We start from the raw sequence: 16,669 nt of genomic DNA on the forward strand, positions 1-16,669 counted from the left end.
AGTTCAAATTAAAATGATAAATGCATTCAGTCTTGAAAAGGAGTGCTGCCATTCAAAATTTGGCCATTCTGGAGATAATGCAACACACTGATGAATTTTCTCTCTCATTTTGCTGCAAATCCTCTGATATTAGTACCTTTTATTTTTCACAATTTGGCTTAAATGCAGATGCAAGTCATTATGGAAAATAAAGGATTTACTATAAAAGCCAAATTCTTATTTCTTCAATTTCCAAGCTCATTTACATTTTTTTAACATGGCTTCCTGAAATTAGGAAAGAAAAACAGAAATCAAGAGGACTATGAGAGCAATAATGGTATTTTCTAAGTATATTTAATATGAACTTGCCATTAAAATAATTTTTTAAAAAATGCTTAAAAAAAACCCCTCTTGCATAATTCTGCTTTAACAGTGTTTGGATCTAGTAGCTTTTAAAGCTTCCAATGTATGGTTTGTTTTTGCTAATTACACATTTAACAGATGCATAGAAAAATAATTCATTTTTTCATGTCCCAGCTTTTCTTTAAAAAAACCTCCAAAACCAAAACAAACCCCTGAAAAATAGAGATAAAGACTCAAATGAAGTACAGTGCCTTGAATTATGTAACTGTTTTCTTTTGCACAAAGGGCATCACATTGCTATGCTTACTATTAATTTTTGCAATGTCACAAGACAAAAAACACCTGCTGAAAAGATTGTTTCGAAAAGAAAAATACATAAAGACACTCCCCAGGTACACTGTCTACTGCAAACAATTAAAATATTTCAGTGGTAATACTGCTATTTTTATCAGTAAAAATTCTATACAATATTAATTTCCAATAATCAGCAACAACAGGTAGTTCTCCTATCAACAACGTCAAGATAGAGCTATATTTGCCATTTCACCAACGAAAAAGCTTCTGAGAAGGAATTTGTTCTTTTTGGATCAGAGAAAAAGAACCAGAAAAAACACCACTAGTGAAAACACTCTTCACCAGCATATTTACAAGAAATGCTTTGTCCCTGTGTGCCTTCAGGAAGTAATTCCCTTTTTTGTCTAGAAAGGTTTAGGTTTTATTTGGGATTTATAACATGGCAATACTTTAACGCAAATTCCCCAGGAGAAACAGTAAAGAGGAATTAGTAGGAGAGAACTGAATGAAGACCCCCACTGATTGTTTGGTAGTGATGTCTGTAGTCTGAAATTCAACATCTTGAGAAGTTCAGGTTAGAAGGAAAATATTTTGGCATACAGCAGTTAGTTCAGAATAAACTGTCTATGAGTTCAGCAGCTGACATTATTAATAGAGAAAACTTGTCAGCTTAAGCAGCCATGTACATCATAGAGCTGCTTTCTTCTCACATAGGCAGCATGTTCTGTTTTACAACAGTTAGTAGTTCATCAAGAAACTTTTCTTTTAAAGACAAGTGGTGCTAGAGAAAAATCATTCTTCTTCAAACTAGAAAAAAAAGGAAAAAAATGAAAAAAGAAGCACCATTTCCAACTAATCCATGATCTAATCTATTGCACTGCAGACATGTACATTACAAAAAGAGATACAAATATTAAGAATAGAATCCAAGAAACATTTCTTTTTCCTATTCTCCAGCTCAAAAAGCAGTTTGTAATCTAACAATAGTTTCAAAAGAAATCATTGCCATCTTCACAAGAGACACAGCATAAAAAGCATCCTGAAGAAGGCTAAGTTTGGAAAAGTAACATCTTTGAGCAGAAAATAACTTTATAGTCCAACACTAACCTCATAAAAAACCTCCCTCCCAGCAGGCACTGATAGGACTTTTTAGTAAAGAAAATAACAGCAAATTTGGGAAGGTGTGTATAAAGAGAATGCAGGGATTTTGTTTTATAGACTTTAGCAGGTAACAGTCCCCTTGCTCCTTGCTCTACACCTAGGCAGTTCCCTAAGTCTTCACAGAAGGACAATTTTTATCTCTTGGAACCAGTGTGAGAGAACAAGGCATTGGTGGTAGACAGAAGAAGATTGTTCTACAGCTAAATTTTTCCAAGCACCTTATACTGAACGGAACAAATACAAGTTTAGGACAGTTACTGCCAGACTCAATACAAAATCTGCACTTCATTTAAGCGAGTCTCTGAGTCTCTCTTCTACTGCAGCAATGGAAGAGAATAATTCAGGTACATTTAATCTGACCTGCCTCAAATAGAGAGGTTTCTCCTACTTCCCAAAGAAACTCTATCAAGAGGCATGCATTTAAAATAATCAAAACTGCAAGGGAGACACCAAAAGCTTTTCCTCTTCGGACATGTAGTCACCATTCTCAGCTGCAGGGCTGATGAACACACAAAATTAAAAGAAATAGAAGCTCATTATTAGTTTGACTTTAATGAATCCACAGTAAGGTCACTGTCAATCAGACTAAAATTAAATCTAAAAATTCCTTCAAGACCTGTGCCTTAAGTTGATACTTAAGTTTATGCTCTACTCCCTTGCACAAGTAATTATCAGATTTTTCAAAAATATAAACAAACACTTGACCACTTCCATGCAGCTATGTCAGCTTTAGAATGTATATTCTCTTTGCAAACATGTCCACATCTTGTGATGGTTTCTATGGCTAGTGCTTACACTGCTATGAAAAAACAGTGCTTGGCTACTAGAACTTTTGAAGACCTGAGGAGAAAAAATTCTAATTCTTTTCCTTCCACTCCCCAAGAAAGACAGGGAATTTGAAACTAATTAACTAATATCCACAACAAAAAGGAACATTTAATACTCTAGAACAGAGCTTTAAATTTAGCATTTTATTCATCTGATAGCACAAAGCGCAATAAGGAAAAAGGCTTCTTCTTTTCCTTCAATCAATACAATCCCTTAATAATTCAAATTTCAAAACATTTATATAAAGTATTAGCATTATATATTTGTAATTGATAAACCGAGCCAGCAAGGCCATCACTTTTCAATTACTTGAGGCAACTAGATAAGGTGATAGTGCACAAACTAATAACTGACAGTAGTCAGCTAACGAACAGGTTTATGCCCTATGGAAGTAATGAGCCCCTGGGTTCCATTTTTAATAGCCATTTGCAATCATAAATATGTATTTCCTCTTCTGCTACGTGATGAAGTTTGCTATATATAAACTGAGATGTCCTCACCACAAAGACATGCAGCATAACTTCTTTTTGCAAGGATCATACACTATTTTTTATGTTATGGAATGCGTTAGTGTAGCTGCAGGTGTAACTGACTTATTGCAGCAAGAGTGTTACCAGTGTGTAACTGGTACATCCAAGCAGTTTTACATGCCTGTAAATAGGTTCTGAATAATATCATACTTACAACATCAAACTTCTGTGTGATGTTCCCCTGGACATCAAGTAAATAAACTTTGCCATAATGTGTCCCCAGTGCCAAAAACTGTGAAAGAAAGAGATTGATTACATAAGAGAGACCACAAGAAATACATTACATTGATTACACAAAGACACTACAAGAAATACTACAATGCTAAATGAACTCCAGGATTAGCAACACTGGGGAAATGAAAAAAGCCTGCCACTTTCTATAGAGAAAGGTTATTTTATCTGTACCCAAAGAATAAAACAGGGCTTCAAGCCCATATTACTGTGATAGTGCAAGTTAGCTGTCAGAATGAGTCATGAGGACCCTCATCCACTGACAACTAATGGTGGGTCTGCAGTCTGTATACACCAGCTGATGGACTGTGGCAGCAAATTAAAAATGCAGCGTGAGAGCAAGAATCAACAGAGATCTGAAATAGCTCCTAGATCCTTTCTGCAGCTTTGTTTCAATCCTCATGTTTCCTTTGAGCTTTATTTTTAATTCACCTTCATTATTAAAACAAAAACAGTGTTCAAACACAGCAACCGTAAGCCACTGGTAAAATACAGTTGAATTATGGAAGGCCTATAACAGTGCATTTAAGCACACAGATAACTCCTGGGTTTGCTTTCCTTCACATACTAAAATTCCTAAACAGAATACTCCCAAGACAAATACATTGCCTTGGAAATCTCGGGAGTTTCATTCTAAAAAACAGTAGCAAAATAAAGAAATCTTCACATAAATCCATACTATCACAAACTTATTTTCATACAAACAAGAAGGAAATTGATTCTGAGAGATCGGCTGTTAATTGAACCATGTGAACTACACCTAAACAGAAAAGATAGAATTTTAGTACTACTTGATTTATGACAGAGGTTTCTTTTATTTGCCCCCTCCCCCACCCTCCCACTTTCAGCATTACTGAAATAGTCTAGGCTACTCAATTCTCTGTATTTCACTGCATGTGAGCATGCTTCATTGCAACCTATAATGAAATGCTCAAATTTACAGGCACTGCTAAGCGTGTCAGTCAGGCAGCACAATCTTTAAAAAATAACCTTACAGAAAGTCAAGGTTTAAAAGGATTTATCAAAATGGAATTGCTTAAAATGAAATTTCTGTTCAGGCACTTAAAATATGAAGCTACATTAAAAGGAGGCAAGAAAGGGAAAGAAGGGGTTCATTAGAAATTCATTCCCTGCAATGCCTTTCACTCCTGCAAGGTTGCCTTTTTTCAGGAAGAAAAAAGTCCCCCGGGTAAAAAAATCAATACTGGTTAATAAAACATCAGGTGTGCAGACATAACTAGGTATGACTATTCCACTGCACAGGCCTGCTTGAATGCACCAGGTGCCATGACGATTAGTCATCCAGTGCAGACAGCAAGCCTGGTGAAAATATGATGCTTTAGCAGCAAAAATGAAAAAAAAAAAAAAATTCTGGGGGGAAATTAGTTTGAATGCAGAAGCCAGATCTTAGGATTTCCAGCAAAGTTAAACTGCTTTAATCAGAGTCATATTTTACATATTACCATATAACTTTTCTAATGATAGCATTTAGCAGGGCTTTTCATGTTCGTTCAGGAAAAAAAATCCCAAAAAAAACAACCAGAATGAAACAAAAATATCCTTGTAAAACCTATGAGCCCAGCCTCATTTTTAAGCTCTCTGTTGCAAGAGACCTATTCCTAAAAGACTGCAGTACCTGGCTTCGAACAATATTGATTCTTCTCATAAGTAGTGTATCTAGTTTGCTGGAAAACTGAAAGTGCTGGGATACTTCAACAGTTTTCCTGTATTGTCACGCTTTGTGACACTATAGCAAAAGCTGTATCTATGCACATCCTTATAGGAAAATCCTGTTAAACTTTTGGCTTTCAAAATTTACCTGAGATGCAGGAATAAAAGGTAACAGAAACAGGCCACAGACAAAGAGGAAATGCTAGCCAATTTTCCAAATATCTGTGTAATTCTAAGTTGTCAAAACATTTTAAAAAGACTTATTGTTTTCATTCACACAGTTAAAATACAAGCTTCATCTTAAGAGCCTCTTGAGCCATAGCAACAGTCCTCTGAGGAAAAGAAACACAGCACAAGTCAATCTAAAAATATAGCCAAATAATAAAGATAGATCCCTCAACAATAACTTTTAAGGAGATACTACTGACTATGAAAAATTATATATTCAGAAGATAGCTACTATGTTTTACATACTAGTAGTTGACAAATCATTAATTCACACTTTCAGCTGCACTTCAGAATGCCTCAATATTCTAAAATGTTTTTCAGTATATACAAAAGAGAAGAAAACTCATAAAACACAAAAGCAATTGTTTAAATCACTAAAGAAGCATATGAAGTTTATTTCTTTTAAGAACAAAATATTAATTATTTTTCAAATTTCTTTACTTTGTATTCTCTATTACTTTATCCTTATCATCCTTCTGGTACATCAAACTCTCTAGCATGTGCAGTTCCTCTCTTTTTAACATACTGAATCAGTGAAGGGGGACAGGGAAGTGTTAGTATGACACCCTCCAAAAGTAAAGCTGAAGCAAACAAAAAAATACGATAATTATTTTCTTCTACACTGTATTAACATGTCTTCCACAGCCAAATACATGCTAAGTTCTTGGCATGATCAAGTTGGTCTTTACTGACATGGCTGTACAAATAAGCACAGTATATACCAACTTCCTTTCTGAATAAAGAAAAGTTAGGACTGTATTCTGATCGCAGTTCTTAATACTGTTCACAATTAAATCTGAGTGGGCATTTTTCTAATAGCTTATGTAAGCATCTCATCTAACAAATCACTGCATCTAAAATTCTCACTTTACTTTCCCATTGAGAAAATATGTTTCCCACTGAAAAAATGCTTGATACAAGCAAGAAGGGAATTGATTCTGAGAGATCTGCTGTTAATTGAACCATGTGAACTACTTCTTTTATCACTGAGAAAATGTGGATTTCTCAACACAGGTTAATGGTGAATTTTGTTTATGTTACTGTTGCCTGTAGTGCAACTCTAGATTTGGCATCACTTCTACACAGAACTATTCTGATCCATTATAAGCACAGATAAATATATAAAACCGAGCAGAAGTGCTATCTCAGCCACAAAGTCACATAATACCTTTTCATGCACTGTCATGCAGCTGGCTGCATCCTTCTGGAGAATTTCAGTCACTCCATTAGAAAGCCGCTCATACTTGAGCTTAGGTTCTTCTTCACTCTCATCTTCCTAAATTTTTAGGAGTGTAAGGAAAAGGGAGCAAGAGAGAAAAAAACAACAAAAATACTTAGAAGTTTATTTTGGATAAAAACAAATTAAGATACCCCAAAACTATCACACAGCAACAGGCGAAGATGGATCACTGCGATCTCTTCACAACAGCCATTACAATCAAAAGCCAAACTTTCACAGTTTAATAACCTGAAGGGGGTTAGGCTGTGCTTTTTTGTTACTGGTTTTTCTTTTTACTCCAAAGTTCTGAGTGCAAAGTCTGTACAGCAGCATGTCAATTTAGCTGGAGGAGGCACTTACTTGATATCTCAAAAGCAGGAAAAAATGTGCATGTGTACTTTGTTACATAAAGTTAGTAATTTGCAATCTAGGAGTAAAATACAAAAAGGATGGATATGATAATGCATGACGATAAAATAAAGTGTGCCACTGTAGCCACAATGAACTGAAAGCTGAAGCATGCATGTTACAAGAAACTTCATGACCTTTACAAGATGCTGCACCTCTGTAGGAAGGATAGAGGCAAAATGCTGTGAACAAAAATAAGAAGAATTCACTAGGAATAAGTTTATTGTATAAAATCTACCAATGGGCTTATGGCAAAAAAAAAAAATTCCATGAATATGTTTTCTGGGAGGAGGATCTGGACACATTATACTCCTATGAATCACCTTTATCTTCCACATGTTAGGATCTTTTTCTGGTAAATACTGACCTGTTCTTCTCTTTTCAAGCATGTTAGGTACTATCACCCAATCATTACTTAAATGCAAGGAAGGATCATGGGGGAAAGAGTGAAGAGAAAGGAATCCAAGCTAAAAAAAAACCGAACAACCAAAAAATCCCCAAGCAGCAAATTTATTGCTCAAAGAAGACCCAACATACTTATTGTGGGAACCCAGAACATCACTCCTGATGTCCAGAGCTACCGAGAGAACCCTTGGGGGGCTCGGGGGTCTTGGAATGTTGCCAAAAGCACTTGGTGGCTTGATTTTGATCCATCTAGGGATGTGCCACCGATGTATGAGAAGATGGAACCTGTGGGAATTACCCGGGTGTGAATGGTGAAGGGAAAACGTAGTTATAGGGTAAATCACAGATTTTGGGGTTTTTGTACAAGGGGGTTATGGAGACAATATGGAGGAAACAAGGCAGGTCACAAGACTCTTCCTCCTTCTTCTTGTCATCCATCTTCTGCTGTGGTGTTGGCACTTGGGGATTGGTCTGGGACGAGAGTGTATCCGGTGACGAGGGTGATAGGTATTGGGGATAAAAGGCAAATATGTTATACGTAGTTTTTGTTATAAAAGATGTGCCCACCTTGGGGGTGGCCAGAGTGCCTTTGGCTGCCATGCTGGTCAGATCCCAGTCGGGCAGAGAAGGGACTTTACAGTTAAGATATAATAAACAATTCTGAAGACCGAAAAACCCTGGAGTCCAGACTCATCTTTTGAGACACAGCCTACCAGAACCATCCTAAGCGTGTGTAGGGACAGAGACAAACAGCCGAACTCCACACTTATCTCTTAGGAAAAGAAAATCCTAGTTGCAAAATAGCTCTTTGGTCATAGGCATCTATCTGTAACAGACAGTCTACAGAAATACAATGCCAGAGAGATTCCACAAGTCTTCAGTAAGTCTCAGTTAATCTCATACATGCACAGACATACACAAACCCTTATATATCCCTTGGTCCTCACTGGGAAACAGTACACCTGCAATAATATTCTCCTATACTTCCTATTGACTGTAATAAATATATCAACACTGAGTATGTTTCCCACATAAAACATCTTTCATTCTTAAGCAACCAGAATATACCAGTGCAGTGCTCCAGTTAAAGGAGTGCTTTGACTTCCCACCAACCACTACCTTCCAATTCCTAAAAATGCACAGTGTCAGCCTACAGCAGAACTGTATTTGTTCAACACCTTCTTGTAAACACAATGCAAAAAATAAATTTGGAAGAGAGACATGTTAACAGGTTAATAAAATGCATTTTGTTTAAATTGCTTTTGCAGTACTAAAGCCAGTCTTTTTCTAAGTTAAACAGTACGGTCATGTGTGCTACCATCATACAAAACACAAAAAAGCCATATACACCTATGGAAACACTCAATATTTAGTCCCATGCTTACAGAAATATGCTGCAAAGAGAGTCTGTTTTAAAATGTTACGTGAGAGTTTTATGACAGAATACAAATGAGATTAATACAGGGATATCAGCAGTGCATGACGTAGGGGTTTGAAGCGGGATGTCAAAATGTCCACTGAGAAACAATTTTATTCAGTAAATCTAACACTGAACAAAGTTGTTACTAGACAGAATGACAATGTCAGATTACAGGTCTGTATATAAATCAGTCAAATTCCTCATGCCTATATATTGCTAATAAATGGCTACAAGGTAGAGGGAGGAGATAAAGTCAAAGTAAAAAGCATACATTTGATGGAAGGAGAGTGTAAGGAAGCATGTGTCCATTTTATAACAATTAACACATTACTGCATTTTATACATTGCTTACAAAGATTACACTTGAAATGCATGGGCAATCATTGAATAAATTCATAAAAGTAAAAACTGAATTCCAGTCATCTAGTTTTTATAAGATCCCACATGTTGCTGTGGCCAGGACATCCAATGTGCAACCAACATGAAAAGTTAATTCTAGTCTCTGGAGTAGTTTGCATAAAATCATTCATCCATGGACCATTAAATAAAGTTACTGTAAATAAGTTCTACCTGTCTTATTTATGAGTGAAAACTAAGTAATTTTTTCTGCACATGCATATACAAAAAATATATACTTTCAAAAGTCAGTGCACTAGAGTGTTCTGCCAGGCTTCAAAGTAAGTAAATAAAATGAAAACTCCCAAATATTAGGCATGATGATGTACCTATTTCACGCTTTCTTGACAGGTATCTTCTATGTTAAATAAAAGTCAAGCTAAAAGGTGAATTGAAATGAGTTTGGAGCACTTTACTGTAAACAAAATGAAATAAAAAGGTGATTTTCAAAAATGAAAGATTACTGCTTCAGACTCTGATATATTAAATGCATTTGATGATCTCTTATTTAGAGTATCAGAGTTTAAAGGTATTTTTCTACTAGGAAAAGCTTTTATGCAGTTTGAACTTCTAAAATAAACACAAGCCAGTGTTAATAAAAGCAAATCAATAATTTTTGTTAAATTTTAATAATCTTGAAAACCCACAAATTAAACCATGAGCAGCCTGAGTTGAGATGTCAGTTAGCTGTGTTTCTATGACAACCTAGAGGAATAGTACAAGTCCTGACTTGCAGCAAAGCTAAGACATAAAGAGAGTGAAATTTACCCCATATCAAAGAACTCACGGCTTTCCTTTTTTAAGGGAAAAAATAATAAAAAATCAATTGTTGAACTTACATGTATTTTTACTAACTGTATGACACTTTTAATTAAACCCTCCTAGAGGATTCTAAAAATTTGAAAATAAATTTTGTAACACTGCTTTTTGTACCACCACTTAATACTACTTCAATATTTAATGCCTAAAATTATCTGAAATAACAATACTGAATGTTGAGATTCTTGACAAATGTTTTAAGAGAAAAATAAATACTTACTGCACAAAATGCATAAAGCACATTTTGTAAAGCACACATGGCAGCCTTAAAATCTGAAAGGCAAGGAGACTCACAGAGCTGTCAGGAGGAAGGTACCTTTGTGATGTGATAAAATAAATAATGACCATTTTTCAACAACTGGAATGCTAACTTGAAATTCATACTCCATTTGATTTTCCACTTGCCTTTTAAAGCTAAAACTAGCAGTCATATCACTAAAATATGCTGTAAAAAACGGGTATCCATAAACATTTCCCACTGAAAGCACATTTCCAACTGAATGAAATTAAGCTCCTAAGACTAATACAAACTCCTTCCTACTGAGAGCTCTTCCAGTTGTCATTGCTGAACACTCCTGAACTGAAAACAAATACCTTCTCATTCACCCAGCACCTATGGAATACCAACTCTTCTTCTGGAACGGATTTACAAAACTAACAAGAGCTACACATGTACAACAAGCTCTCAACAGGCCAGTACCACTGCAAGGGATTCTCATCAGCCTTTCTGAACTCAGGTTCACAACCTTCTTCAGATATTCTGCCCCACCTTCCCTAGCTTTGCCTGCAGGAACTGCTGTGCTGGAACCATGAGCAGGAAAAAAGAAAAAAAATCTGCAATCAGTCCTTGTGAAGAAAATTTCCAGAAGGAACCTGTGGGCAGTTCCCAGAGCTATTCCATTAGCCCACATTTGCTCCTGCAGCAGCAGATCTGCCCACAAGACAGTCTGTCACATGAACATTGCTCTATTGATTACAGATACTCTAATTATGTTACAGGTACTGACCGCAAAAGTGTCATCCTTACCACACAGTTTGACCTCAAATTTCATCAAAGCCTTTATGGAAATAAACATTGCATACATTATAAGGCAAGTGTCCTTCTCCTTTGCTGCACATCCTCTATCTGGTCCCAGATAAAATTGCAATTTCTCTAAATGTCCATTCCAGCCTTGTTTATGCCTGCAAGTTTTGATCCTGCAAAGCATTTAAACTCCAATACAAAAATAGCTGAAGTCCATCACTGAAACAATTTCAAAAAGGGCATGCTTACACCCTACTCCAACAAGGCCCTAGTGTCATAGGCCTTCTTAAAAGGCTATGGCTGAAAAAGAAAAAAAGACAAAATAAACAAAAACCCTACAGTTAATTTTCTTTTTTTACATGCTTTCTATCAAGTTTACATTGATTTCAGAGATTATAAGAAAAATGGTGAATTACTTCATTTCCTCCTGGCCAGGACAGGGTTAATTTTTGCAGTAGCCATGGAAGGCATGGCTAGGACAGAGAGGCTATCCTACACCACCTCAGCCATTTCCAGGTGAGGGGATGACCCACACTGAGGAGAAGGAACCCCTTCTCTGAGGAGAAGAAATACTGATTGGAAGGGGTTCCTTCTGGTTGATCAGAGGACGGGTTGGGTAATGCTGGCTCCAACCCAGAGCAGCAGGTGAGTACGGTTTTGCATGTGAATCACCCTCTCTCTTTTGTACACTTTAGTTATTAGTACTGTCACTGTTACTGGTAATTTTCTTACCTCCTCGCTGTTGCTTCCAATAAATTGCTCTTATCTCAACCCATCATCTTTCCTTTTTTGTGCCTCCTCCTCTCCTCTCCAGCCCACAACAGGGGAAGGGAAGGAGGGGAGCAAGCAAGAAGCATTTGGTTTGTGGAGTCTCAGCAGGAGCACTAAAGGAAGGAGTACCATTCCTAAATTGCAACACCCCCTAGCTTACTGGGCCATTCAAACACTCTGCCTCTATGCATCTGAATACCTAATGTTTAGGACATTATAACATCTTATTAAAAAAAAACAAAAACCAAACCAAAAAACCTCGTTCTGCTGCAAAGTGCAACCCCAATCTACTGCAAAAAGGTGAGAAGAGACTACTACTTGGCGATTTGTGGGAGTAACTTTTCTTGACATTTAATAGAGGTCAGACCTTGAGAAACCATACCAGCACTTTTATTTATTTAAATAGTCATCACAATCACACAGAAAAAAACCAATCAAACCGACTAGTTAGAGCCCCAGAATTACTAGTTTACACACTATATAAAAATCTCCAGTAGAACCAAAGAAACCAACTCAAATTTATTTTTGAATTAAAATAAAACTTCATAGAATATTTTAAGTTATGCAAAAATGAATAAACACATCCTTAGTGCTCCACTGGGGGCATCTCCACTTCTTATAGAAATTCAATGACAAATATAAAAACAAAAAGAAACCAACATAAAAGGGCCTCAAAAAAAAAAAAAAAGCCCCAAAATGAAGTGTCCAGGGATAGTTCCTTATTTCTCTTGTATACGTGCAGAAGCTCAAAGTGCAGCAAAATACCCAGCAGAACACAATTGCCAACATCATTCATTACTTTCCTTGGTTTTGACATCTTGACTTGATCTAAGGTATAATCATTTCCAACTCCTATTTTTTTAAATAGAAATAAAGTCTTAATCAGGGCATTAACTGATTGTCTCAGCTTTTGTTTTGAAGGCCTGTGAGGTTGGCTGGAAATGATCTTTCATCTATAAATCCTCTATTTGACATGGGAGCAAAGAGTACTTAGCCAAGTGCCTGGTGTGTGGCTGAGAAGCAGAATGGATGACTTCTAGCCAGACTGCTATGAAAGGAACATCATCAGTGGGGTTTTACACCAACATCTGGCCCCCTGGATCTCTGCAAACCCTCTTCATCACAAGAATTGCTTGGAAGGGCAGGATTGCACACAAGATGGCTTTGCAAACCTTACTTTGGACAAGGCAGCCCAACAAGAATATTACAAACTTAACTACCACAAGATTTCCCTGACAAGACAAGTACTACCCAACAAGAGATACAGATAAAGATTTTTATTTAAACCTTCACAGCATTTCTACATCTGGGAGCTGCACCAAGTGGGTCATAATGCCTCCTTTGGCCCAATAAAGAAATTATGACTATTTTCAGCCTCAGACCTTTGTTAGGACCCAACTAATCTCCATTCATTCAAGGTAAAGAGATACGGATTTATAGATAAACCTGATTTTACGCTTGCTGAACCCCATTCCCCAAAATATACAGGGAAAATATCTAATACCAAGTCCCTCAAACAAGCAGGTTCATTTATCTGTCATCTCTAGTTTTTTCTACCCACATTAAATTCAGGCTAAATGTGGCTCAGACAATCTGGTAATCCAGATAATCAGACAGAAGCCTCTAAATTCTCAGAATCACCCTGCGAATATCCATGTGCATCATTTCTCACTTCCTTCTTTACCATATTTTACACCAAAATATATTTTCAAATAGCTATATGCTAAAAAACTAAGACCAACCATACTTTTCTTGTATCTAAGGGCAGTAATTAAGCTTGACAAACCATACAGTTTCTTCACCCTGGAAATAATGCTTCAGTTTAGACACCCTTAGTCAGCTAGGACAATGAGCAAATTCTTCAACTTTGCTGATTTGGACAACAAGGGAAGATGAAGGCAGAGCAACACTCCACTACAGCTCTGTAGGACTAGGTCTGCTGACAGGGTTACTCTCAGTTTTGGGATGCAAATGGAAAAGGAAAACAGCGACTCTGCCCCGCCACAATATTATGAAGGTTAAAGGGTTGCCCTCACAGTCAAACTAACCCACCTATAATCCAATTATCCAAAATACATAAAGGGCCTGGCTCCCACTCTAACACTCAACCCCCACTTTTAAGACTGCAGTCTTGAAGGCTCACAGGCCTTCCCCAAGTCCCCCCTTACAAACCTCCCCTGCCCCATCCCCTTGTAATCCTCAGATGGACCTTTGCTGATACCCTAACTTCCCTTAAACACTTTATCAAGCCCTCTCAGTCTAGACTACAAGTCTAGTTTCAACACTTTTCAGTGTGCCTGCCAGGAACCCCATCTTCTTCCTCTCCAACAACCATGTCCTCAGTCAAAAGCTCACTTCCAGCCAGGCAACCCTCATGGCACAGCTTCCCAATACAGGGTTTTTAATGACTGCTTATAGCCTGACATAAAACAGCTGTTCACAGAACACCAGAATTCAGCAAGAACAGCTCACCAAATATACAATAGGTGGTTCCTGGAAAAGGCAGGCCAGAGCTCCCATCTCAGCAGCACACCCACAGAGCTCAGAGACATTGAGAGAACAGAGAGCAAGACTGACCACTGAGTAAATGGATTTGGCAATGCAGACAATTACCATCCTGTATTTCCATGACCTCTTTCCATACCTTAAAATAACAGATGTTTTTATAATACATGGAAGGAAAAGGAATTTTATTTACTAATTCAAGGTTGACATACGCAAATGAACACACTGCTCATTTGCAATACAAGAGAATATGGCAAATGAATAAAAATATCTAGCAAAAAAATCTAATGCAAGTGAAAATATCACATGGTAGCAAGACATGACTTTAACACATGCAGAAGGGTTAATAAAAGTAGAAAATATTAAGCAGCAAGCTGTAACAAGTTGCTGACATTTGTTGATGAATTTAAGGAAGTAACATCATCATGTCACAATAGAGTTGGGAGATCCCTTTGACTTCCACCCCTGACCATGTCAAAGTCCCTGTACTATCTGGCAAAACTAATGAATATTGGTTGTTATTTTGTTTGTTTTTTGAGAACATGAAGAAAACCTCCTAATCTTTACCTACTCAATGCTTACCCTGCTCACAACTTTAAGTACAATAACAACTGGGTTATACCTGTGATGAGGTAAATTTGCCTTCTCTCCCTCTTCCTTGTTATATCCCTATTTCACAGTCACAAAACAGTTGGTCTTTATAAATCCTACTATTGCCTTATGACTGCAGGCATCAGAATATAACTTGCACTTAAAAGATGAGGGGTAGAAGTTTTGAACCCTACACATTAAATTGGTGTATTATCTATGTGATATCAGAAGGAACCCAGGAATATTTCTGGACATTTGTCCATTTCCTTCTACCCTTACAGCAAACATGTTCAACTTTAAGTAAACTGACCCACTATTAACTGCATTACGTGTGCATATCAGAAGAGTTTTATTTTTCCTCAGCATCACTTGGAAAAATCTATTTGAAGACGATGATCAATTCTGGTCAGAATAGGGGTATGAAAATGGTTTGTCTTTGGAAAGTCAAAATTGTCAAAAGATGCAAATTACTGAGGTGGGCAATGAGGATGTAACACTATCATTGTAAAGGAGGCAGCTATTTATTCAAAGTTCTTCCATTGTAATGTCAGGCTTCTTTAGTGTTTGCCTCTGACGCTAACACTTTTGAAAGAAATGGCACAGAAGACAACCTGTTGCCTGCCATTCTGACATGAATGTCAGGAAAAAACCTTAGCCCAAATCCTGCTTCTTCTCACACCAACTGAAATGCATGTTATAGTTTAGAAATAATTTAAATAATCATTATTTCTGAAAAAAAGCTGGAAATTCACAACAAAGATTTAAATTTTTTTATTTTCATTGTTGCAAAACCTCTAGAAGATTGTTACTCTTTACAATCAAAAAACACAAAGTATAATTTAGAATCTAATTTAGTCCTTAAAGAGTTAGCACATTGTGCTGGTTTTGCAATAATTGATTTTTGGTGAAGAGGGAAAAAGTCAGCAGTGGAAGTGATTCTCTGTGAGGAGCTGCTAGTGGCTTCCTCCATGCCTGGCAAAACCAATTATTGGCTAGATTGGAAAACTGGCACAGTGCTAAGCCAATTACCTCTGGAAAAGCTGGAAACGCCTCTCTGATACACATAGAGGAACGTATTAATAAAGAAAAAGACGCAGGAAGCTCTCTTGCTTACTGCTCTGAACAGAGGAGTAGGGGGCCAGCTGGGGCACCTTTCCCGGAAAGGCTGCTGGACCCCAGCGTGGCTGCAGCTCTCTAGGCAGGGATCGTAATGGACTTTATTTACTTGGACGCTTTTAACCAGCCATGCTGCAGACAGAAAGACAAAAGCAGTGGCAGCAGCATTCCTTTTTTTTTGGTGTCCTGAATGAAGAAAAGGCATGGAGTGGAGCTGGCAGTTGACACGGCTTGCACAGTGCCAGCGGAGCCCATGTGACCAACTGAGAGACAGGCACAGTGAGCAATTCCCTGACTGCAGAGCCTGGACAAGATTAACTTTTTAGCACTGCAGAATTCTACAAAAACTGTTTCAATTGGTAGAACTTGAGAACAAATGAACCTACTGATCTGGTTTTGCACTGGAGGCATTCACGGAAGTGCCTCAACAGTTTCCTAAGAAAAGCTGCTAGCAGTTTCCTCCTGACAAAAAAAAACAATCAGTAATTAGTTTTATGAATTGACAATCTGTTAAACCACTGAGAAAGCTAAACGCAACTCTGTGAATGCACGTGTTAAAGACTAAAAACTCCCAGGAAGTTCTCTTTTGCTTCCGGCCCTGAGCAGGTAGCAAGGCCGGCCCAGCCCCCATCTCAGTGTGACCGGGCCGGGTGGGCTCTGCCATGGGGCCAGGCCCCTTCAGCTGCTGGGCAGGAGGAGGGGAGGCCATC

At 37.5% G+C, this 16,669-nt stretch overlaps 1 protein-coding gene across 2 annotated transcripts in view; it reads right to left on the bottom strand.

The window, feature by feature from the left end:
* VPS41 (VPS41 subunit of HOPS complex) overlaps window positions 1–16,669 on the bottom strand; it is a 111,591-nt gene that overhangs the window by 81,689 nt on the left and 13,233 nt on the right. For both annotated transcript variants that reach the window (XM_009098956.4, XM_030232020.2), the window contains exons 3-4: window positions 6,454–6,561; window positions 3,310–3,387 (exon numbers count right to left, since the gene is read on the bottom strand). In XM_009098956.4, coding sequence (XP_009097204.1) covers window positions 3,310–3,387; window positions 6,454–6,561 — 186 coding nt within the window. The remainder of the gene's footprint in view (window positions 1–3,309; window positions 3,388–6,453; window positions 6,562–16,669) is intronic.

The sequence above is a fragment of the Serinus canaria genome, chromosome 2 (genome assembly GCF_022539315.1).
Source record: "Serinus canaria isolate serCan28SL12 chromosome 2, serCan2020, whole genome shotgun sequence".
Classification (NCBI taxonomy): Eukaryota; Metazoa; Chordata; class Aves; order Passeriformes; family Fringillidae; genus Serinus; species Serinus canaria.